The sequence below is a fragment of the Lissotriton helveticus genome, chromosome 1_1 (genome assembly GCF_964261635.1).
Source record: "Lissotriton helveticus chromosome 1_1, aLisHel1.1, whole genome shotgun sequence".
Lineage (NCBI taxonomy): Eukaryota > Metazoa > Chordata > Amphibia > Caudata > Salamandridae > Lissotriton > Lissotriton helveticus.
In genome coordinates, this window is record NC_136057.1 from 1,626,429,480 (window position 1) to 1,626,454,618 (window position 25,139).

Genomic DNA, 25,139 nt, shown 5'->3' on the forward strand with positions numbered 1-25,139 from the left:
CACCGCACATATTACACCAGACAAGTCCTTTACAAAATAGGAAAGGCTTCTCATGAGTACTGTCTCCGTGGATGCGGGGAAAGGGGGACATTCTATCATACTATATGGGACTGTGGTCGGGTGGCAATGTACTGGGCTGCTGTGATGCGCACCATTTCCCAAACCACAACTGTTTCCCTGCTGCCCGATCCTCGGCACTGCCTGTTAAATATATGGGAAGCAACGGACTTAACCCATCGTCAGCTGGACTGGACCATGCTGGGTATGATGATGGCAAAACGCAACATAGCTAGATTGTGGGGCTCTGATGTGCTACCTACGTTGAAGGACTGGTGTAGAGACATGGATGAAGCGATGGTGGCCGAGAAAGCGGTGTTTGTCCATCGGGGGTGCCCTGGGAAGTGGGAGCAAATCTGGGGTGCATGGAACAAGTTCAGGGGGGATATATGTGAGCCCCCACGGCTCGACGCGGATGAGGAACTTTCAGATTGAGAGCTCCACTTCCATGTCTGAATGTTATGCGATCTCTTTTTTTTGACCTGATGAATGCGCTATTACTTTACAGATGCTATACCGATGTGGACCTGACTGTCATTGCACTGCATATGTCTAAGATACTGCCACTGTATGTTTTGTCGCCTTCCATGTTCAACACAATAAAAACAAGTTAAAAAATAAATAAATTAAAAAAATGGCAAGTTAGTAATTTTTCGCTGCACTTCTGGTTTAAGGCCTGTTAGTCGTAGCGATGCAGCCCGTCTTGAACAGATACCATGAGCGTATCCGTGAGCAGCAGTTCCTGGAATATTTTTTCAGGTTCTTAATATTTTGACGTTTAAATAGAACTTAAAGCAATTGTCCAAAATAGCCTACTATATAAGCTGGAAAACATTTTAACAAATCATTAGCTAGACCTGACCTTCCTGAAGTATGTCTACACTTAAAAAGTTCTATTTCCACTCCTGAGGGTCTGGTGTGTACGGCAGCAGGAGACACCCCCGTAGGTGGAAAAGGAAGGACTACCATCCAACATTACAGGGTGCTTGGGTCGCCGACGGCATACACTACGTCAGTGGCAGTGTTGTAAGGCACTGGAAAAGCTGTTTCTTTCACGATGAGTGGCAGAGGCACCCGCGTGACCCAACAAGGCAAACTTGATAAGTTTGCATATGATAAGGACTTTCCCCCAATGCCGGATCAGAAAGGGGCCGGTACTAAAGGCACGGAGGGAGAGGGAGGCCCCAAAATAACACTGGAAGATGTCATGGCGGCCCTACACCAGGTACAGACCACAGTGGGTACAATTTCAACAGACGTCACGCTCCTACGAGCAGATCTGCAAAAGATGTCATCTCAGAGTAACTGAGGCGGAACAAGTGACAGCATCTCTCAGTACGGACACTGCGCTCGTGGTTAAAAGGGTAACACAACTGGAGGAGGACAATAAGCATATGGCGGACAAGCTGGATGAACAGGAAGGGCGCTCACGCCACAATAACGTTCGCATAACTGGACTTCCGGAATCGGAAGGGGGGCCTGCCATGGACCTCTACATTGAAGACCTCAAAGAATACGCTACAACCTAAAGGCCTATCAAACTTTTTCTCTGTGGAACGGGCCCACAGGGTACCAGGAGGGCGCCCACGACCCAGAGCCCCCCCCCCCGCGGCCGGTACTGGCGGCATATTTAATTTTCGGGGGCCGGGACGCCGTTCTCCAGACAGTGCGGGTGGCCCCACCTATACGGATCCAAAATTCGGAGGTCTCTTTCTTCCCTGACTATACGGCGGCAGTGGCGGCGCGCCGCAGGAGCTTCCTTGAGGTGAAAAAGACGTTGAGATCCCGCGAACTGCCGTACTCTATGCTTTTTCCGGCACGGCTCAGAGTGGTGGCAGACAAGAAAACTTGTTTTTTTGATTCGCCGGAAGAAGCACACGACTGGCTTGAAGGGTGGCGTCCGGTGGAGGGGTCAAGTCGACAGGGAAGAAGGCGAAGACAACAGGGAAAGACCGGCGATTCTGAGGAACTTGGACAGGAGGAGGGGGAGGAGGCAATCATGTATAAGGACTCCGGGGAATGATTCCATCATGCACAAGGGAAGTATCTCCCCCTTCCTTTTACTTATTGTATAGTGAAATACATCTGGTTGTCGATTAGGGCTCACCTCCCTTGGTTAACGGCAAAGGAACCAATGATGGCTCGGGACTCAGGGACTGGAAGGGGAGGATTGGTCTTCCTTGGACTTTCCCACCCCTGTTCATTTATGCAAATGAAGTTTCAGGGTGGGGATATGAAGCACTCTGCTGAGTTGGGGTGGCGGGCAGTTCTAAGTCCGCAAGGCAGGGTGGCAGGGAGGGGGGGATGGAGGGGGAGGGGGGATGGAGGGGGAGGGGGGATGGAGGAGTTCAATGTGTTTTTTGTTCAACGATTATGCGATGCACAGATGTGGTTATTCTTGCGCGGTGTCACTACTCACAGAAACTCCTACTAGCCTTAATACCGAACAGGTCACATACAGTTGTGGATCCTTTCAATATGATAATGGGGGACGACTCAGTAGCTAGTTCACAGGGAGGGCCCGATGCCGTGACACCGTCCCTGTCCATACTCACGTGGAATGTCCGCGGACTAGGCGATAAAATTAAACGGGGGCTGGTCTTACAATGCATAAAAAGGGGAGGCGCAGCAGTGGTGCTTCTTCAAGAGACACACCTCACAGGCACATCTATTAAGGTATTGGACAGATGGGGATATAGGATGGTAGCCCCCACTCAGAGTTTACCTCAGGCTCTAGAGGGGTTGGTATACTGATAAAGAAGCAGTTCCCTTTAATCATTAAGGCAGTTACGTTCGACAATTCAGGTAGATTTGCTGCTATACATGCACAGTGGGATGGGAAACCCATCAATATTGTTTCGGTTTACATACCGCCGGCACTGCAAGCGATGGCCCTCACGGATCTTAGTGCATTCCTGTTGGGACTTCCGGAGGGTGAACTACTAGTTGGGGGGATTTTAATTTGGTGGTTGATGACTCAATGGATAGATTCCCCCTAAGAGCAGCTACATCAGGGACATCGCGTCTGGGGAGCTTCATGACGGCTATGGGACTTGTGGACATTTGGAGGAAGCATCACCTTCTGGACCGTCAGTTTATCTATCACTGGCGTTCAGAACAGCCTTACCAGAATTGATTATTTTATGGGGTCGGTGGGAGGCCTTTGCAGTGTCGGCGGTGTAGAAATCAAGCCGCGAGGCATCTCTGACATCTCCCCTCTACTGATTAGTTACACACACCACCGGCAGAAGCAGCGCCGGACTTATCCAATACGTCCTGGCTATCTCCACAATCCCAAGATTAGGAGGGAACTGCACAAGGTGACGAAACACTACTTTCAGGACACCGTTGGTTCCGTGGCCTCTTCTGTCACATTATGGGAGGCATTTAAGACAGTACTCAGAGGGCAGGAAATAGCCTCTATTGTAAATCATAAACGTGAGGGACAGTCGGAACTTCTAGCTTTAGAAACTGACGTAATTGAAGCTGAGGCGCATCACACTAATCACCCAACCCCTGCTGCGGCCCACGGCTTACAGATAGCACAGCGCCGACACAAGGCACCCCTGACTGAAGTGGCCAAACGACAAATGACAAACACACGCACAAAATTTATGACGTCGGAGACAAGGCAGGTAAAACTACTGGTGTGGCTAGGCAAACGGGAGAAGCGGGACAGATGGATAGCGCAGCTTGCAGTGGAGGGAGGGCAACCTACTACAGACCCACACACAATAGTAAACATGCTATCAATCAATCAATCAATCATGGGCATTTATATCGCGCACTACTTACCCGGAGGGTCTCAAGGCGCTTGGGGGGGGGGGGGGGGGGGGGGGTGCTGCTACTGCTCGAACAGCCAGGTCTTGAGCTTCTTCCTGAAGGAGAGGTGGTCCTGGGTCAGGCGCAGGTCGGTCGGGAGGGAGTTCCAGGTCTTGGCGGCCAGGTGGGAGAAGGACCTTCCTCCTGTTGTCGATCTTCGGATGCGGGGGACGGCGGCTAGGGCGTGACTGGCTGATCGGAGGTGGCGTTTGGGAGCGTAGAAGTTGATGCGGTTGTTGAGGTAGCTCGGGCCTTGGTCGTGTAGGGCTTTGTGTGCGTGGGTGAGGAGACGGAAGGTGATTCTCTTGTTGACGGGGAGCCAGTGCAGGTCTCTCAGATGTCCGGAGATGTGGCTGCGTCGGGGGATGTCGAGGATGAGTCTGGCCGAGGCGTTCTGGATCCGCTGGAGTCTCTTCTGGAGCTTGGCGGTGGTTCCGGCGTAGAGGGCGTTGCCGTAGTCCAGTCGGCTGGTGACGAGGGCCTGGGTGACCGTCTTCCTGGTCTCGGTGGGGATCCACCGGAAGATCTTTCGTAGCATGCGCAGGATGTTGAAGCATGACGAGGAGACGGCGTTGACTTGTCTGGTCATGGAGAGGGAGGAGTCCAGGATGAAGCCCAGGTTGCGTGCGTGGTCTGTCGGTGTGGGTGCGGTGCCCAGGGCGGGGGGCCACCAGGAGTCGTCCCAGGCGGAGGGCGAGGAGCCCAGGATGAGGACTTCCGTCTTGTCTGAGTTCAGTTTCAGGCGGCTGGTCGTCATCCACTCGGCTACATCTTTCATCCCTTCGTGAAGGTTGGCTCTGGAGGCGGCGGGGTCGTTGGTCAGTGAGAGGATCAGCTGGGTGTCATCGGCGTAGGAGATGATGTTCAGGTTGTGTTGGCGTGCGATGGGCACGAGGGGGCTCATGTAGACGTTGAAGAGGGTGGGGCTCAGCGAGGATCCTTGAGGGACGCCGCAGATGACTTCGGTGGCCTCTGACTTGTACGGTGGTAGGCGGACTCTGTGTTCTTCTCTTGTGTGCTAGCACGACATTTCACGAAAATATACTCCTCAGATTCTATAATTTCAGAGGATGAAGCATTGACATACATCAAAGACCTTAAGATGCCAAAATTAACCCCAGAAGACGCACGATCCTTAGAGGATGAACTCATGATGGATGATGTGACGATACCTATTAAAGCATTACAATCGGGCAAGGCACTGGGGCCCAACGGCATACCAATTGAATTATATAAACAAATGTCGGACTCACTTGCGCCGCACCTGTTGAATATGTTTGTTGAAAGCCTAGAGGCGGGAGAACTTCCACTGACCAACGCACAGCTACCATTGTAGCTATATTGAAACCAGGGAAACCGGCGGAACAGTGTACATCATATCGGCCTATCTCCCTCATGAATGCCGAGGCCAAAATACTCGCCAAATTGTTAGCGCTACTTCTCTCGCCACATTTATCTAAACTCATACATAGAGATCAGTCAGGCTTTATGCCCGGCAGAAACACAGCACTTAATTTATGAAGATTACATGAGGTGATGGCGCGTGCGGAATACCTCCAAGAGCCGGCAGTGATACTCTAGCTGGACGCACATATGGCGTTCGACATGGTCCATTGGCCATTCCTATTTGCGGTGCTGCACCATTTGGGGTTTGGCCCCGGGTTTTGTGCCTGGATCCGCCTATTATATACGAAGCCCATTGCACATGTCACAGCTAATGGCCATATATCGACAGATTTCCACTTAGCTAGGGGCACGCGTCAAGGCAGCCAGCTGTTGCCACTATTATTTGCCTTAGTTTTGGAGACTCTGGCGGAGTGGATAAGATGGGAACAAACTATACAAGGCCTTAAATGGACAAATGATTGGGAGGATAGGATCTCCCTGTATGCAGACGATATCCTGCTGTGTTTCACCTCCCTTAGGCGTTCTATAATCACCCTTTTGGATGTCTGCACGGCCTATGGGCGGGCGTCCGGTTATTCTATTAATTGGTCTAAATCCACCATGTACATACTCCATGGCCCACCGCCGCGCCTACCGGACGGCTGTCCATTACAGACTGCAAAAAGCACGTTTAAATACTTAGGGGTTTACATCACAGCTAGCTCTGCAGAATTCTACACAAAATTTGCAACCCCCACTCGAGCGTCTCAAACGGGACATACGACACTGGGAATCACTGCCGCTAACCCTGCTGGGCAAGGCAGCACTTTTTAAAATGATGGCTCTGCCCCGCTTTCTATATATTTTGGAAAATACGCCGTACCCCGTACACGCCACCTACTTTAAAACAATTGCGGCGCAGGTGTCTGTTCTGTTATGGGGTCATAAGCCCACGCGTATAGCACAGGCCAAGTTGGTAAGAGGCTGGTATGATGGTGGCATAGCACTCTCGAACATATGTCTTTACTATTGGGCGGCACAATTAAAAGTAATCAATGGTTACATCTTCCACAATCTGAACCGGCTCTAAAAGCAGACAGAGAACAGTTGGGACTGTCTGGTGTACTGGCTCCCCTTTACGATAAACTCTCTCACATAGTTTGGACCATTGCGACACTCGCAATATGGCATACAGCGCAGGCAAAGTTGGGGTGGCAGGGGGAATTGACAGCTCACTATTGGGGGGCACAAAGAGGTTAGGGAAGCTTAGGCACTCCAAGGGCTTTGACCATTGGGATGCTCTAGGCATATCAACGATTGGGGATATGTGGCAGAGAGGGGAAGTACTCCCATTGAGACCCTAAGACAGCAATATGATTTAGCCCCATCGGAACAGTTTAGATATATACAGATACGACAGGCATTTATGACCGCACTGACACCTGACTTGGAAGTCCCAGAGGCGTCCCCTCTAGAGGACAGGTTATTAACAGACTACATGCCATCAAAAGCAACTTCCCTAATTTACCGTAAGCTGGTGAATAATTTAACTGACCCAACAGGACTCTTAAGGAAGAAGTGGTCTCATGACTGTTAATTGATGACTCGGAGTGGCAAGAGACGCTGGCATCCCCGAAGGAAGCAGGCATCCCCTCACGTCTCAGTTTAGTACAATTGCGAATATTACATCGCTCCTACTACACTAGAAGCACTTTACATAAGATAGGACGGATAGCTCATCCATACTGTTTGAGGGGTTGAGGTGAGGAAGGGACCTTTTATCACACCATATGGGACTGCCACAGAATAGCTGACTACTGGACACAGGTAATGAGAACTAAGTCTCAGTCACAGGGAGTTTCCCTGCTGCCGGAACCCAGGCGTTGCCTTTTAAATATATGAGAAGCAATGATTTTACGCGTTCGGGACAAGGCTGGATGACACTGGGTATGATGATGGCTAAGAGAAACATAGCGCAGAGGTGGGGTGGAACGGAGAGGCCTACATTGACTGCGTGGAAGAATGATATGGATGCAGCCATGATTTCAGAGAGGGCAGAGGGCGGTATTTCGCAGTAGGGGCTGTCTCAAAATATTGAATAAAATTTGGGGGCATGGAATGCATATAGAGGAAACATCTGCGAACCTCCTTCAGATAACGACTATACTAGTTCAGATTCGGATTAGGCCCCTAGGAACAATGCATGCTGTAAGAAATCTGACCTAACTGTTGGAATAAGGTATATGTATGACTATAAAATAAACTGTTTCTGCTGCAAGGATACTGTGCAAAATTTACGGTGTATACTCAATGAAAGTTGTGATTAATTATTTTGAAATGCGAATACAAATATTTCACACAAAAAAAAGTTCTATTTCAAAGAAGTGCTCCCAGATCCATGCCTGTGGGCTGGACTAGTCCGTGCTTATGATTACCATGGAGATCCCCTGAGAGAGAACTATTCCTGATCTAGGACTAGAGCTGCTGGTTGGAATTTTTGTTGTGCGTGCCAATAGCTTACAGAATAAATATTTGAACCCACAAGATAAAACCCTGCGTTCTTGGGTCTAGCTCACACGTGATTATTTTTAGGCATTCTGGATAGTCTGGTCCCCTTCAGTCTTTTACACTTAACCCCTTCCGTGCGCATGACGGCCCGCGGGAGGTCATGAGTCACGGTGGGAGTGTGCGCACGACGGCCGGAGGCCGTTCAAACCCCGCCCGCGAATGGAAGGTCTAGCACCACGGCGGAATTTGCGCCGCAGCCAAGTTGTTAAAGAGTCTTGGATTGTCTGCAATGAAGTTGGAAAAGGAGTAGTTTCTGTCCTGTAACTCCAGTTCTGTAGTAGGGGTATCTCTGTTATAGTCTTAATCTAGTGAATAGTCCCGCCCATGTGCGTGGACCCCGGAGCAATCCAAAATAATCTCTTAAATTGTCAAAAAATGCAGAACTGCACAGACACTCAAGAGAATTTAAAGACAAATAATGCAGCCTATATCCACAGGCTACACTGTCCAGTACTTCAACTAGAAATTCCACCAAAAATCCACAAACCGCACAGCCTGTCCAGATTTCTCCACAGAGAAAAACCTTGCCTTTACCAGCAAAACCCTCTGGAATGATAGAGCGGAAGGAGAGGACAGACAAGCCCCATAGGCTGCCGTTATGTGGCTCAGAACAGGATACTGTGCCTTTAAGAGAACTTTCCAGAACTCTCAGCATCCCAGAATGCACTGCAGGTCCCTTTTACTTTCAGTTCTTTTTGAAGACGTAACACGCCAGACCTGTAGCATTCCTCACATGAATATTTCTCTCCACCGGGGAGGAGGGCGGGCGCGTATGACTATAACAGAGATACCCCTACTACAGAACTGGAGTTACAGGACAGAAACTACTCCTTCTGTAGTAGGGGATCTCTGTGTATAGTCATAATCTAGTGAATAGAATGGCAAGCCCATCCCCACACCAAAGTGGCGGTGGACAAGAACAATAGTTACTTACCTGTAATCTGTGGTTCTACAGTATTGGTGTCTTTCATAGATTCACATGCCTGAATCATTCCCCGTCGGAGTGGGAGTCCAACGGTACATTAAAAAGCAGTAATATGCTATAAATACAGCTATAAATACATAGTAAAGACCAATAAAAACAAACCAGGAAGTAAAGTAGCCAAAGCTACAGTAGAAAAAACTTCCACACCTATGACTATCCTAGTCATTTTGTATAGTCCAAAATACAGCCAATCAGGTGCCAGCACCCACCAGAAGGTTCTCCCCAGAGGCTCAGGCTCTCAGATTTTCTCGCAAGGAGTGAAGGTAAACCAATATAGCCTAAAAGCCTCTGAGGGGAGGTGGGTGGGTTGCAAGTGAATCTATGAAAGACACCAATACTGGAGAACCACAGATTACAGGCAAGTAACTGTTGTTCTTCTCCAGTATTAGGTGTTGTGAGAAGTTGGCCTGATATGCAGTGCTCACTATTCTAGTGATCACTATGTATCAGTCCAAACAACCCTTATTGATGATTGGTTGTAAGTCAACCTTATAGACCAGCTATCCTAGTAGCATGGATACGAGCAGTCTAAGGCTAAGACTCTAGAGGGCGTGTTAAGCCAGCTGTTTTACCATCACATTACCCCTTGAACACCAAGTGAAAGGACACCACACAAGTTGTTATGAAAATAAACAGATATTTATTTATAACAAGTCTACCCTGAACTCTTTATGAGTCAGGGAGCTAAGCACAATACAAAACTCTTACGAAAATACTTTAAGTCGCACAATTTACACAAATGCCCTAGGGGCACGAAAAACCATATACACAGTAAGTGGAATGCGAACTTGCTAGCAGGTAAGTAATACTTTTCTAGACTTAGGAATCGCTAGGCCTACAATTCTAAACACTGGGATTAGATGCAGGAGGCCTGTGGACATCGTGTGCAGAGTGGGAACTCTCACGCGTAAGGCGGGAAAAAGTCTATGGAGGCTAGCAGTTGCAAAGTTACTGTTCTCGGGCGAACCCGACTAGGTGGGTCGAAAACGAGAGTGGATCCGAACACTTAGGGTGTTGGACTATGCTGGAGCACCGGAGTACTCAGGTTACCTAGCCCAGGGGCTGCGGCTGCATAGGGTTGAAGTTGCGTCGGAAACCCTCGTTGAAGATCCAGGAGCCTGAAGAAAGAGTTGCTGGCAGGCGGCCAGTGAAGAAAGTTCGGAGTGATCCAAGCCTGGCTCAGGGAAGAAGAGACCTGTAAGCAGAGGGGACCAAGTTCTGAATCACTAGCCAGTGATTTGAGTGGGCACCAAGATGGCACCGGACGAAGTCACCTCAGCCAGGTGAGTGGGCGCTGCTGGGCTCTGCAGTCTCTCGGACCAGGAGGCGTTGTCGGCGACCAGGATGGAGGTGCGAGCTGTCCCACGAAGGTACTTGCTGTCGACGTCGCTGGACCCAGGATTTGGGCAACAAGTCTTGGCAAATGCAAGGCCCACGCGGTGGACCTAAAATGGCGTCTTGAGTGGACCAGGAGGGTCCAGGGTGCTCCTCTTTTGGAGGGGAGCAAGGGCTAGTCTGGAGCAACCAGACCAGCAGTAGTCGTCGTCGTGGAGCGTCGTGAGAGGGCCACTAGCCAACGGGCAAGCGACCTGGACAACGCGGTGAGCAGCAAAAAGCAGAAGGGCCCCACGCCGATCTCGTGGATGCAGGGGGGCTGAACTTCGGTGCTGGAGCTGCTCAGGGTCGGGGCTTCTCTTACCCCAAAGCACTCAGTCGAGGGTCACTCGGGAGTCGTGCTGGACAAGCGTCGTGCAGTTCTGAAGATGGCCGGTCCCTCGAGGTCTCGTCACACCCACGGATCACAGCTGGGCTGATGATGTAGGTTGAGGTCAGAGGTGCCAGGGAAGCCGGTTCTCGTCGTGCTGGAGCAGTCTTGATCCGAAGGAGAGACTGGCAACAAACCGCGATGCTTGGTTGGTGCCTGCTGCTGCAGGGTGACTACTCCTTAGTCACAAGGGAGAAATCTTGAGAAGAGTCTTGAGTTCCTTCTTGAAGAAAGTAGTTCAGGATTCAAAGATGATCTGATTTGGAAGGGGGCCAGCTCCTACCTTTATCCTGCAAAAAGGGGCTGGCACGCGACTAAGTCCTGCCCTATGGGTGGGACTAGGAGGGGGGTGGTTACACCCCTCTCCTTTGGCGGGCTTTCCCCAGGCCAGGGGCTGGAGTGCCCCTGTAACTGGTTTCAGCCGGCCTATGCACAGTGAGCACCGGGGTGCCACTTGCAGTCACCTTCCTCTAAAGCCCTGCCTACCTAGAATACACAAAATCCTGTCTGGGACGGTGCTGGCACCGCCCCTGGCAAGAAACCCTTTGTCCTTGCCTCCTGGGCTGGGAGGACTCCCAGCAGCAGGAGGGCAGACTTGTGTCTCGGTGGCAGCATCCATTTTGTGGAGCTAAGGCTCTGTCTGACTTTAACCGGGGTTACAGGTTACATACATGTCGTGTCCCTCTAGAAGGGTGGAATGCTAACCCCGTCGCCAGAATTGGCGAGGGGTTAGTATTCCAATTCGTATGACACCTTACTCTACATGTTTTGATAAAGCGATACCAGAGTTGGCATATAACCGCGAGGATTATAATGCACTTAAGAGTATATGGTATGCGATATCATGGAAACGGCTAAGGGATGGATCCCGAAAGCCGCAGACAGGCTCAGCTCATGCCAGAGCACTATCTCACACGATTCCAAGCACTCTGCCTTCAGGATTGTCAAGGCCTGCCATAGGAGTGACTGATAGGAGATCTGTGTGCCCATTTTAGGGTTAGATATAGGAATACTATATCTAAAGCAAAGGGTGAGTACACCACCTTGCCCCAGCTGTCAAGCAGCTAGTTGTGTCAGTTTAGTTAGTCAGCCCAGGGGTGGCATAATACATGCTGCAGCCCCTGGGAGACTTCTGGGTGCACCTCTGCCCTGGGTACAGGGACTTGGAGAGGGCCCAGTGCCAATTCAGTACCTGGGTACAATTTGGAAATAGAGAAACAGCTAGGCTGTGGGTCTGATTAGCAGGCCCACAGCCAGGGAAAGTCGTAAACCAGTGAAGCAAAAAGCAAAAATCTGGGTGATCAAAGGATTGCAGACCCTACTCTCCTACAATGTGCAACGCTAAGACAACAGCCTCCTAGGTCAGAGAAGAAAGCCTCTTCTGCCAGAACCCATCATTCACAAAAAGTGATTTGGATCCGACCTTCTCTTACACCGCAACCCAGTCTAAACAATTAACTGGGAAAGCCTAAAGGATGGCTGATGGCTCCGCATATAACACTCTGAAAACCACAGACATATCTGAATTTTACGTGAAGAGGGTTATAAAGACAAAAAAGTGCAGCGCGAAATAATAAAGAGGGGTGTCTTAAAAATGACTAATGGAACTCTATACTAATTTTATTCTCAGAGTGCCCTTGTCATACTTTAAAAGCAGTGTGTAGACACTTGTGGTTCTCAAGTTGTCAAACACGGTGATGGGTCGACATGTTTCTGCCCTCGTAAGATCTACTAGTATAGGGGCATTCCTCAGGACCAAGCAAACAAATACTGCTGCTGCTACATAAAAGTGTGAAAACAATATATGTACAGTGAAAAAGTCACATGGAACATATCATATACTCCACCGGTATTAACCAATTTGGTAGGAGTGGAAGTCATTACCGGGAACCCATATCAATTGGGTGTCACCCTCACCTCAACCTGGTCACTACTCAGGGAAGGGGGCCCCGCTCTATCCGTCGGTACCCCAGGACGGTCATTGAGTCTTCACGTAACATTCAGTTATGTCTGTGGTTTTCAGAGTGTTATATGCGGAGCCATCAGCCATCCTTTAGGCTATCCCAGTTAATTGTTTAGACTGGGTTGCCGTGTAAGAGAAGGCCGGATCCAAATGATAAGTCACTTTTTGTGAATGATGGGTTCTGGCAGAAGAGGCTTTCTTCTCTGACCTAGGAGGCTGTTGTCTTAGCGTTGCACATGTATTGTCTTTCACCTTTCTCACTTCTTGATCTTTGTCCTAGACCCGAGGTGTTTTGTGATTGATTTGTAGTTTTAGGGGAAATACACCTTACAGGTCTTTAAATTTTCCCTTAGACCTTCCTGAATTCTTGTTTTGTCTGTGTAACAAATAGTCATAGTCATAATCTCTTGTATAGCGCACATTTCACAAAAGTCTCAAGGCGCTTAGCAACAAACGACAACCAAGTATAGAAGGGGGAAGTGGAGAGGAGATTAATTGGGAAAGAGCCAGGTTTTTAAGCCCTTACGAAAAGCCTGATTGGAGAGAGACAGCAGATGTGCAGGTAGATTGTTCCATAGTTGGGGGGCTTAATAGGAAAAGGCTCTACAAAACATTCTCGACGTTCTAGCCCTAGGCTGTACCAGAAGGGTTTTAGTGCTAGACCTTAAGGTTCTGGAGGGTGTGTACCTGGCCACTTTCATAACAAGATAGGAAGGTCCAGTCCCATGTAGAAGTTTATGTGTGAGACTGAGGATCTTAAACTGGCTTCTTTGTCGCACTGGGAGCCAGTGCAATTGTCTAAGACAGGGCAAAGAGGGGGACCGGGGGGGGGGGGCAAACCTAGCACCAAGCGTGCAGCAGCGTTTTGGAGGGTTTGTAACTTAGTTAACAGTCCCTCATTGATGGAGGTATACAGTACATATAGAACATAGGAAGCGTCTGACAGCAGTAAAAGGAGGTGGGAAACAGAGGCTCACCTTAGTTGAAAAGATTCCGTAGAACTGCTCGACCCACAGTAGTATCAGCTTCGCTGGTTGCCTTCAGACAATAATGTCTGGTAAATGTATGGCAACTGGCCCACGTAGCCGCCCTGCAGATCTTCTGAAGGGGAACTCCAGCAAATAAAGCCGCAGATGACGACATTGCTCATGTGGAGTGGCTCTAGGAGTTGTTTGCAACTGTCGTCCTGCTTGTGCGTGGCAAGAGGCAATGGCAGAAGATATCCATCTCGCAATAGTCTGTTTAGAAACTGCTTGCCCCCTACAAATTGAACCATAGGTGATAAATAGTTGGTCAGAACTGCGCAAAGCGGATGTTCTCTGCAGATAAAATTTAAGACACCTTTTAACGTCCAGCGTATGCAACGCTCTTTCCGCCAGTGTTTGCGGGTTAGGAAAGAATGACTTTAGAATTATAGGTTCGTTGAGGTGGAAATCCGAAGGTACTTTGGGGATATACTTCGAATTAGTGCGGAGCATTACAGAGTCACTTGTAAACTGCAAGAAAGGATGGTGAACAGTGAAAGCCTGGATATCACTGACTCTCCTGGAGGATGTTAAAGCCAGCAGCAATGACACCTTCCACGAGAGATATTTCAGGTCTGCCTTGTGGATGGGTTCGAATGGGTGACGCATGAGTTGTGCCAGGACCACATTTAGATGTCACGCCGGAGGTGGACGGCGTACTGGAGGGAACATTGTAAAGATGCCCTTAAAGAATTGGTGTATAATCCTCGCAGAATAAAGGGAATTGGTCCCATCCTGTCGATACCTTGAGATCGCAGCCAGAAAGACCTTCAAGGTTGCGTGAGACAGGTCTGATCTGGCTAATTGCAGGAAGAAAGGCAGAATCTCCTCCGGTTTTGCTGAAAAAGGGTGAACCCCGGTTGAGCGACACCAGATGCAAAAACGCTTCCATTTAAGACTGTATGTCTTTATGGTAGCAGGTGCCCTTGCTTTGGCCAGAACCTCTTTGCAGTCTTCCGGGATGTTTAGGTGGGCGAACTCACGGTACTCAGGCGCCAGGCCGCTAATCTCAATGATGTTGGATCCGGATGGTAAACCTGTCCGTTCTGAATGCTGAGTAATGTCACTGTCGACGTAGATGCAGCGTCGATGGAGGTCTTCGTCGACGATGAGACAGTAGACTGCGTCATCGACAATAAAGAAACAGCCTGAGGTGAAACTTTGACAACTGTCTGAGGCAATCTTTTGGTGGACCGTTTTTGAGGTGCAGAAGAACCCTCCATGTCCTTGCCTGTGGGGATAGATAGCCTTAGAAGTGGAAGGCTTGTCAGATCCCTTAAAAGATTGATGTTTTTTAGCAACCTTAGCTCCAGGAGATGGCAATACCTCAGACGCAGGCCTCTTTCTAGACGCTGAAGTGGAACCAGAGGCAATACTGCCAACCTCAGAGACAGGATTATCAGAATCCTTAAGCTTTTGTAGCCACAAAAGCAACCGACCCTCTATCTCTGAGTCTCTTCTGAGGAAAAGTTCTGCAGATCTTACAGTCCTTGACTTGGTGATCTGGGTACAGGCAATAAATACATTTTTTGTGGGGTCCTCTTTAAAAAGCCGGAGCTTACCACAAGAATCACAGGCTCTAAACAGAGATTTCTTTGAAGACATCCTTGAAGAAAAGATCCAACAGGAAGAAAGAGAAGAAAACTGAGCAGAGCTCAGGGAGACTCCCTTCACAAGACGTGCGGTAGAAAATCTGAGAGCCTGAGCCTCTGGGGAGAACCTTCTGGTGGGTGCTGGCGCCTGATTGGCTGTATTTTGGACTATACAAAATGACTAGGATAGTCATAGGTGTGGAAGTTTTTTCGAATGTAGCTTTGGCTACTTTACTTCCTGGTTTGTTTTTATTGGTATTTACTATGTATTTATAGCATAGTATTGCTTTATGTACCGTGGGACTCCCACTCCGACGACGGGGAATGATTCAGGCATGTGAAACTATGAAAGACACCACTAATACTGGAGAAAAAGAAGTAACACCACTACTGTGCTAACAGATTTCGCAGCGAACCCTGCCAAACCTGAGCGTCTGTCCTGGCATCAGTGTCCAGACAGTAATGCTTAGCAAAGGTATGGACCGACTTCCAAGTGGCTGCGCCTTGCAGATTTCTGCAATTGGAACATTACGTAGCAAAGCAGTCGTGGCAGCTTTGCCCCTGGTGGATTGAGCCTTAGGTTTACCCCCCAAGTTCTTATGAGCCTTCTGGTAACACAATTGTATACAGGACACAATCCACCTCGAGATGGACTGTTTTGAGGTAGCAAGACCGGTCCTGACTGATCCATAATTGATAAAAAACTGGTCTGACGTACGAATATCTTTGGTTGTATCCAGATAAAATTTCAACACCCTCCTGACATCCAGGGAATGCAGAGACCTTTCCGCTGGAGATGAAGGATTCTGAAAAAACGTAGGTAAAGTTATGGTCTGGTTAACATGGAAATCAGATATAACCTTCGGAAGAAATTTAGGGTGAGTACGCATAACAACCTTAGCAGCATGAAATACAGTATAAGGTTCTTGGCAACACAACGCCTGAATTTCACTCACCTTGCGGGCCGATGTAATGGCCACGAGGAACGCCGCCTTCCAGGACAGGTGCTGCAACGAAGCCTTATGAATAGGTTCAAAAGGCTCCTTCATCAATCTGGACAGCACCACGTTCAATTCACATGAAGGCGAAGGAAGCCAGACAGGAGGGAACACTTTCTTCAAGCCTTCCAAAAAATCTTTAATCACAGGGATCTGGAAGTAGGAAGTCTGTGAAGGGCATTTCCTTTAGGCAGTCAGCGCAGCGAGATGAACCTTAATGGAATGACATTAAGGCCAGACTGCGCCAAATGTAGAAGATACGGAAGGATGACATCTTCCTTACACGTCGTTGGGTCATAGTTCTTGGACTTGCACCAGATGCAAAATCTCTTCCACTTGTAAGCATAGGAAGTCTTAGTGGAAGGTCGCTTAGCCTCCTTCAGTATGTCCATACAATCTTCGGGTAGATTCAAATGGCCATATTGCACTCTCTCAGGAGCCATGCCGCCAAACTCAAAGATGAGAGGTTGGGGTGCACCATCTGTGAGAAGTTGGCCTGATATATGATGTTCACTAGTTCTAGTGACCACCTTGTATCAGTCCAAACAACCCTTATGGTGATTGGTTGTAAGTCAACCTTATAGACCAGCTATCGTAATGGTAGCATGGACAAAGCAGTCTTAGGCTAAACTCTTTTGGCATGTGAAGCCAGCTGTTTTACCACAATATAACCCCTTGAATACCAGATGAAAGGACACCACACAGGTTATGAAAATAAACAGTATATTTATTAATAACAACACCTCTGAAATCTTTATGAGGTCAGAGGGCTAAGCACATGACAATCTCTTACGAAAAATACTACAAGTTGCACAAAATTACAATGGTGCCCTAGGGGCACGACAAACCATATACTAAGTAAGTGGAATGTGAGAGTCGATAAAAGGAATGGAGCTGTCCAGAGGCTGTAGGATCGATGGGACCACGCTACACTAACTTCAGGTAAGTAATAGGAGGCCCACGGAACGCGTGTGCAGAGTGTGAACTCACACGCGAGATGCGTAACAGCGTCTATGGACAGTACAGTTCAAGTTTAAAGGTAAGTACGGACAATCCTGACTAGGTAGGACAACGACGACTGTGGAACTGGACACTAGGAGAGTTAAACTACATTTGAGCACCGAAATGCTCTCGTTAACTCACCCACGGACTGCGGGTGCACAGGTGTCAAAGTGCGTCGGGTTCTTTCGTTGAAGTCTATGGAGCCTGAAAGAAAAGATGCTGCAGGCGACCAGGAGGAAGATGTTCGGTGCGATCCAAGGGTGGATCGGTGAAGAAGAAGACCTGAAAGCAAAGGGGACAATGTTCACAGTCACTAGCCAGTGACTGGAGTGGAACCAGGAAGGAACCAGATGTCGTTGTCGCGATCAGGTGAAGAGTGGACGCTTGACTCTGCAGCCACGTGGACCAGGAGGTGTCTTAGACGACCAGGATGGAGGCACGAGCAGTCCCACGCAGGCTCTCGCTGTCGGCGGTGTTGGATTCGGAATCGGCGTCAACAGGCCTTGGCAAATGCAACCCACGCGGTGAGTGAGGAAAGCGTCTGGTGCGGACTAGGAGAGTCCGGGGTGCCCCTCTTTTGGAAGGGAGGAAGGGCCAGTCTGGAGCAACCAGACCAGCAGCAAAGATTCAAAGGTTCGTCGTCTAGGAGGCCACTAGCCAGCCGGCAAGTGAGCAGACAACGAGTCGAGCAGCAGACAAGCAGAAGGGCTCCACGCAGATCTCGTGGATGCTGGAGGGCGGATATTCGGGGCAGGGGCTGCTCGGGGCTGGGGCTTCTCAGTCCCCAAAGCACTTGGTCGAGTTTACCTCGGGAGTCATGCTGGAAGCGAAGTGCAGGTTCGTTCAAGATGGCAGGTCCCACGTGTCTCGTCGCACCCACGGGTCTCAGCTTTGCTGCAGATGTGAGTTGAGGTCGGAGAGGTCTGGGAATCCAGGTCTCGTCGGGCTCTGAAGTCTGGATCCTCGAGGGAAGACGACAAAGTGAAGCCGCTGGACGCTTGATGGTGCCTGCAGTTGCCCACAAGGGAGATTCTTCAGTCTTCTATGGAGCAGAACGTTGAAGGCCAGAGTTTTCTTGTTGAATAGTTCAGGATAATCTAACTTGGAATGGGACCAGCTCCTACCTTTATCCTGCTAAAGGGGGCTGCACTACTGACTAGGTCCCTCCCGTGGGTGGGACCAGGAAGGGGGGTGGTTACACCCCCTATCCTTTGTCCGGTTTCCCGCCAGAGCTGGGGCAGGGATGCCCCAGCAACTGGTTTGAACCGGTGTATGCACAGGGCACCTGGTGTGCCCCAGGCATGTCTCATTCCTTTCAGGCCTATCCTACCCAATACACAAAGCCCTGTCTGGGGTGGTGCTAGCACCTCCCAAGGCAGGAAACCCTTTGTCCAAGCAGCCCTCGCTGGAAGGACTCCCAGCAGCAGGAGGTCAGACTTGTGTCTGTGGTGGCAGCATCCATTTTGTGATGCTGAGGCTCGAGTTAACTTTAACCGGGGTTTACAGTTACATACATGTCGTGTCCCTCTAGAAGGGTGGAATGCTACCCCCGTCGCCAGAATTGGCGAGGGGGTAGTATTCCAAATCGTATGACACCTTACTCAACATGTTTTGATAATGTTATACCAGAGTTAGCATTTAACCGCGAGGTTGATAATGCACTTAAGAGTATATGGTATAGCGTTATCATGGAACAGCTATTAGGACTTGGTTCCGCAAGCTGCAAACGGGCTCAGCTCATGCCAGAGCGCCATCTCACATAATTCCAAGCACTCTGCCTTCAGGATTGATAAGGCCTTCCATAGGAGTGACTGATAGGAATATATGTGTCCATTTTAGGGTTAGATGTAGGTATACTATATCTACAGCAAAGGGTGATTACACCACCTTGCCCCAGCTGTCGTGCAGCCAGTTGTGTCAGTTTTAGATGGCCAGCCAGGGGTGGCATAATACATGCTTCAGCCCCTGGTAGGCCCTGGGTACCTAAGGTACACTGTACAGGGACTGATAAGGTTGCCCAGTACCAATTGGTAAATGCACCTAAAGTACATGGATGTCAATTTAGAGAGAGAACAGCTAGGCTGTGGGTCTGATTAGCAGGCCCACAGCCAGGGAAAGTCGTAAACCAGTGAAGCAAAAAGCAAAAAATCTGGGGTGACCATAGGATTGCAGACCCTACTCTCCTACAGTCCCTCATTGAGAATCTCTTGGAAGTCCTCTTTCTTCTCTCGAGGAAGGAGCTCAGCGAATTGCTGGAGGGACTCCCACAGTGCTCGATCATATCACCCTAGCAAAGGTACGGCACATGCAGCCTTCATTGCAGTAGACGCCGTCCCACAGACCTTCCTGCCAGCCGAGTCTAAACTGCGGCTCTCCTTATCAGGAGGTACCGTGGATGACGGGGTGGTGGCATGCTGCTTCCTAGCAGCTGTCACTATGACAGAGTCCGGTGGCGGATCCATCCTGAGAAAGGCCGGGTCATAATCCGGAGCCCGGTACTTCTTGAGGAGCCTGGAGGGAGCCGCCTTCGTCACCGCCGGAGTGAGAATCAACTCCTGAGCGGGCTCTACCAATCCTGGTACTAGGGGTAGCAACGGCCGAGACAGGTGCTTTTTATGTAGCGTCTCGAAAATCACGGACGTCGTGGGAGTTGGCACCGTCACCGTGATGCCCAACTTAGCCGCACCCCTCAGCAGAACATCTTGGAATGAGACGATGTCGTCCACTGGCGACACCCTCGTCCCTGGGGATTCCGACAAAGTCGGCCAGTAGTCCCTGGTCCCAGAGAAGTCCGTGCGGGATCTCGATCTGCGCCTCCTGTGGCGTCGCCTTGATCTTGTCGACGACCGGTGACGACTCCGCGATCTCTCCCTCCGTCCGGAACGAGAGCGCGATCTCCTCGGCTTCGGACGCTCCGCAGGTCTCACAGGAGCAGGAGACTGCGGCCTGACCGGGACCCTCGGCTGAGGAGTCCCCTTAGAAAGCGTTGGGTACCGTGGCAGCGAAACCAACCTCGGCGGAACCGGAGGCAGTCCTTGAGGAGGTAGCAGAGGATGACCATGAGGGGGAACCAGAGGTGGAAGCGGAGGCGGAGTGGAATTCCGTGGCGGAGGTTCCTTGGGCAAGGGAGGAGCAGGGGTAGCCGATCTTGGCTTGGAAGGTGTATATACCTCGGAGTACACAGAGCCCTGTGACTCCTTCTTGGTCGGAGGCGATGTAGAGGCCGTGTCTCCTATTGGAGAACGTCGCCGAGGCGCTCCAGCAGACCCAGAGGGACTCCTGGCGCCAGAACTCCTGTGCTTCTTTGGTGTGGAAGATCGTCGTCTCGACCGGCGCCCTCGTCTCGACGTTAAACGTCTCTTCCTCGACGGCAACCGTCGACCTCTCAACGTAGAGCGTTTCCTTCGTGACGTCAAACGCCTTCTCGGCGGCGAACGCCATCTGGACGTCGAACGCCTCCTCGACGTCGAAACCCTGCGAGTCTTCGACGTCCTCCTAGACGTCGAGGATCCCCTCGACGCCGACCTCCTTCTCTTCGCTGACGGCGAGCGGCGGTGTCGCCTCGACGGCGAACGCCGGGCCGAACTCCTTCGACGTCGATGACACCATCGACGGCGATCTCGACGGCGGCCTCGTCAGTCAGCTCAATGTCGAACGTTGACGCCGCTTCAACCCAGAGCCCTGGTGAGACGGGGAACAGACTGCTGTCATCCCTCTTGACGTCGTCGTCGATGCTATCGACGTCGGCGGAGAAACAGGACGTTTGCTGGCCTTCCTGCCTCTGGGGAGCCCCCCAGAGGCCTCAGCACGGGCAGATGAAGCACGCCTAGACCCACCTTGAGTCTGCAGTCTTCTATCTTCCAGGCCTTGGAGCCTGATCTTCATCCTCTCTCTCAGAGTCCTGGTGGATAAAGTCTGGCAGATGCCACACTCCTCTGGGACATGAGAGGAGGGAAGGCAGACGATGCACACCTCATGTGGGTCCGACTTGGCCTTCTTCCTAGGAGACACTGGGCATATGTCAAACAAAGCAGGCTTCTTGACAAATAAAAGAGTGACCAAGACATTAATACTTTGAAAAAGTAAAAAAATCACCAATAAACCCTTGAAAAGGGAGAGCTCAATGCTCCAGGGTCCTGCTTGCAGGAGCCGGAAAAAAGAACTAAAAGTAAAAGGGACCTGCAGTGCATTCTGGGATACTGAGAGTGTTCTGGAAAGTTCTCTTAAAGGCACAGTATCCTGTTCTGAGCCACATAATGGCAGCCTATGGGGCTTGTCTGTCCTCTCCTTCCGCTCTATCATTCCAGAGGGTTTTGCTGGTAAAGGCAAGGTTTTTCTCTGTGGAGAAATCTGGACAGGCTGTGCTGTTTGTGGATTTTTGGTGGAATTTCTAGTTGAAGTACTGGACAGTGTAGCCTGTGGATATAGGCTGCATTATCGGTCTTTAAATTCTCTCGAGTGTCTGTGCAGTTCTGCATTTTTAGACAATTTAAGAGATTTTGGTTTGCTCCGGGGTCCACGCACATGGGCGGGACTATTCACTAGATTATGACTATAACAGAGATACCCCTACTACAGAACTGGAGTTACAGGACAGAAATTACTCGTTTTCCATCTTCATTGCAGACAATCCAAGACTATAACACCTTGGCTGCGGTGCAAATTCCGCCGTGGTGCTAGACCTCCCATTCGTGGGCAGGGTTTGAACGGCCTCCGGCCGTCGTGCGCACATTCCCACCGTGACTCATGACCGCCGGGGGCCGTCATGCGCACGGAAGGGGTTAAGTGTAAAAGACTGAAGGGGACCAGACTATCCAGAATGCCTGAAAATAATCACGTGTGAGCTAGACCCAAGAACGCAGGGTTTTATCTTGTGGGTTCAAATATTTATTCTGTAAGCTATTGGCATGCACAACAAAAATTCCAACCAGCATCTTTAGTCCTAGATCAGGAATAGTTCTCTCTCAGGGGATCTCCATGGTAATCATAAGCACGGACTAGTCCAGCCCACAGGCACTTCTTTGAAATATAACTTTTTTTTTTATATATTTGTATTCGCATTTCAAAATAATTCATCACAACTTTCATTGAGTATACACCGTAAATTTTGCACAGTATCCTTTCAGCAGAAACAGTTTGTTATGTTATAGTCATACATATACCTTATTCCAACAGTTGAGGTCAGATTTCTTACAGCATGCATTGTTCCTAGGGGCCTAATCCGAATCTGAACTAGTATAGTCATTATCTGAAGGAGGTTCGCAGATGTTTCCTTTATATGCATTCCATGCCCCCCAAATTGTATTCCATTTTTTGGGACAGCCCCTACTGCGAAATACCGCCCTCTCTGAAATCATGGCTGCATCCATGTCATTCTTCCAAGCCGTCAATGTAGGCCTCTCCGTTCCACCCCACCTCTGCGCTATGTTTCTCTTAGCCATCATCATACCCAGTGTCATCCAGCCTTGTTCCGAACGCGTAAAATCATTGGGTTCCCATATATTTAAAAGGCAACGCCTGGGTTCCGGCAGCAGGGAAACTCCCTGTGACTGAGACATAGTTCTCATTACCTGTGTCCAGTAGTCAGCTATTCTGTGGCAGTCCCATATGGTGTGATAGAAGGTCCCTTCCTCACCACAACCCCTCAAACAGTATGGATGAGCTATCCGTCCTATCATTCTGTAAAGTGCTTCTAGTGTAGTAGGATCGATGTAATATTTGCAATTGTACTAAACGGAGACGTGAGGGGATGCCTACTTCTTTCGGGGATGCCTGCGCCTCTTGCCACTCCGAGTCATCAATTAACAGTCATGAGACCACTTCTCCCTTAAGGGTCCTGTTGGGTCGGTTAAATTATTCACCAGCTTACGGTAAATTAGGGAAGTCGCTTTTGATGGCATGTAGTCTGTTAATAACCTGTCCTCTAGAGGGGACGCCTCTGGGACTTCCAAGTCAGGTGTCAGTGCTGTCATTAATGCCTGTTGTATCTGTATATATCTAAACTGTTCCGATGGGGCTAAATCATATTGCTGTCTTAAGTGTCTGTGCAGTTCTGCATTTTTTGATAATTTAAGAGATTTTTGATTGCTCCAGGGTCCATGCACATGGGCGGGACTATTTACTAGATTAGGACTATACAGAGATCCCTACTTCAGAAGTATCTTTTGTTAATATTTTATGTCTGCAGGTGTGGGTTTAAAGTGTACTCTTGAACTTCCACCATAATGTCCAAAACTGAAAAATTGTGACAAAGAACAGACTGTTACACAAATATCAAACTAATATAGGTGTTAGGACTATGACCAAAAAGAAGATGCACAAGTAAAAACTGGTCCTCACCCATATCCCAATCTTCGTCACAAGGCGGGGTCTCCCACGTGCTCAAATGGACCACTTCTTCCCGTCTACAGCTGCTAGATTGATTAACTGGAGTAAAGAAGTTTACAAAAAGACACTCAATTTCAGGAGAAACAGGCAGATTTAGCATAAACACATACCACCGAACTTTGATACTACAACAAGCACCGTCACCTCACTAATGAACCCTGTCTATTAGGTCAGTTAGAACAAACTAAACCATTATTTAGGAAGAAAACTCTAATGTACAAGTCAGAGCTCTTAAGCTATTTCTGGAATGCTCTTTATCTTTATCAAAAGGAAAATGCTACTTACCAGTATGCATCTGTTCTTGGCATGTAGAGGAACAAAAGTTACTTACCTGTAAACTGTGGTTCTCCAGTATGAAAACAAGTTACTTACCGGTAACTTTGGTTCCCCAGTATTGGTAACTTTCATAGATTCCCATGCTTTGTATCATTCGCCCGTCGTCGAATTGGGAGCCTCGGTAAATAAAAAGAAATACCATAGCAATAGGCACGAAAGAGAAAAAATTTGTCCTAGGCCTCATCTCATTTTGTAGCTTATCCACATCTTTGTGTAAAAGAGCCATAACTTTCTGCAACAACCAATCAGAATAGCCTCACCCCATAGAACCCTCCTGAGAGAGCCTCAGAGCCTCAGATTTTCATAGCCATTGTGCAACAGCCACTATCTCAGTAAAAAGGCCGAGCTTTCCCAGGGGAGGAGGGTGGGCGCATGGGAATCTATTAAAGTTACCAATACTGGGGAACCAAAGTTACAGGTAAGGATAAGTTACTTACCTGTAATCCTAGTTCTCTTCCAGGGGTATCCTCATCAAAGTCATAAGCACTGAATATTCCCGCCCATGTGCGGGACCCCGGAAACAATATAAAAATATATATGTATAAAACACATATATCTCGCTCCACATATATGTATGTACATATATCATTTTTCTCACATCAATGCAGCCCCAAAACTGAGGCTAAACAATGCAAACACATATACATGAACTGCAATTAGTAAGGAATCAAAAAACACATTAGGTCAAAAAATCCTTGAACTTTGTGTTTTAATGAGTCAAACCACTCATAAATCCTGAAAATTGCTTATAAATAGACATTGTTAGCCCTCAGGCTGCATTGCAAAACAATATCATAGAAAATGAAACCATTTTCACAATAACTGGCACCGTGCCTTTAAGGCAGCCATGACCCCAGGCTTCCCATCATGCCTCAGGGGTGACAGTTAGGTCAGTTGTTCTTTGCATAACCCTGAAGACAGGGCTCAACCACAAGATTGAAAACAAAACAGTACCAAATCTCATTTACCTGGGGAGGCGGGTGGGTTGCTTATGACTTTGATGAGGATACCCCTTGAAGAGAACTAGGATTACAGGTAAGTAACTTATCCTTCTCTTCCAGGGGATCCTCATCAATAGTCATAAGCACTGAATAGAATAGCAAGCCCATCAACCACCTGCAGGTAAATGAGAAGTACATGACCCAACCAATCATAACAGCCAAAAGAAATTCTAGCTGTTAAACAGATTCCTCAGGGAGGCCTGGCCCACCTGGGTATCTGCTCTCGTGTCAGAATCTAGACAGTAATGTCTG

General features: G+C 49.0%; 1 protein-coding gene across 1 annotated transcript in view; it reads right to left on the reverse strand.

Annotated features, from left to right (window-relative positions):
• Window positions 1–25,139, reverse strand: part of LOC144829382 (gametocyte-specific factor 1-like) — a 513,976-nt gene that overhangs the window by 263,231 nt on the left and 225,606 nt on the right. The window contains exon 6 of the mRNA XM_078688479.1: window positions 23,503–23,589. Coding sequence (XP_078544605.1) covers window positions 23,503–23,589 — 87 coding nt within the window. The remainder of the gene's footprint in view (window positions 1–23,502; window positions 23,590–25,139) is intronic.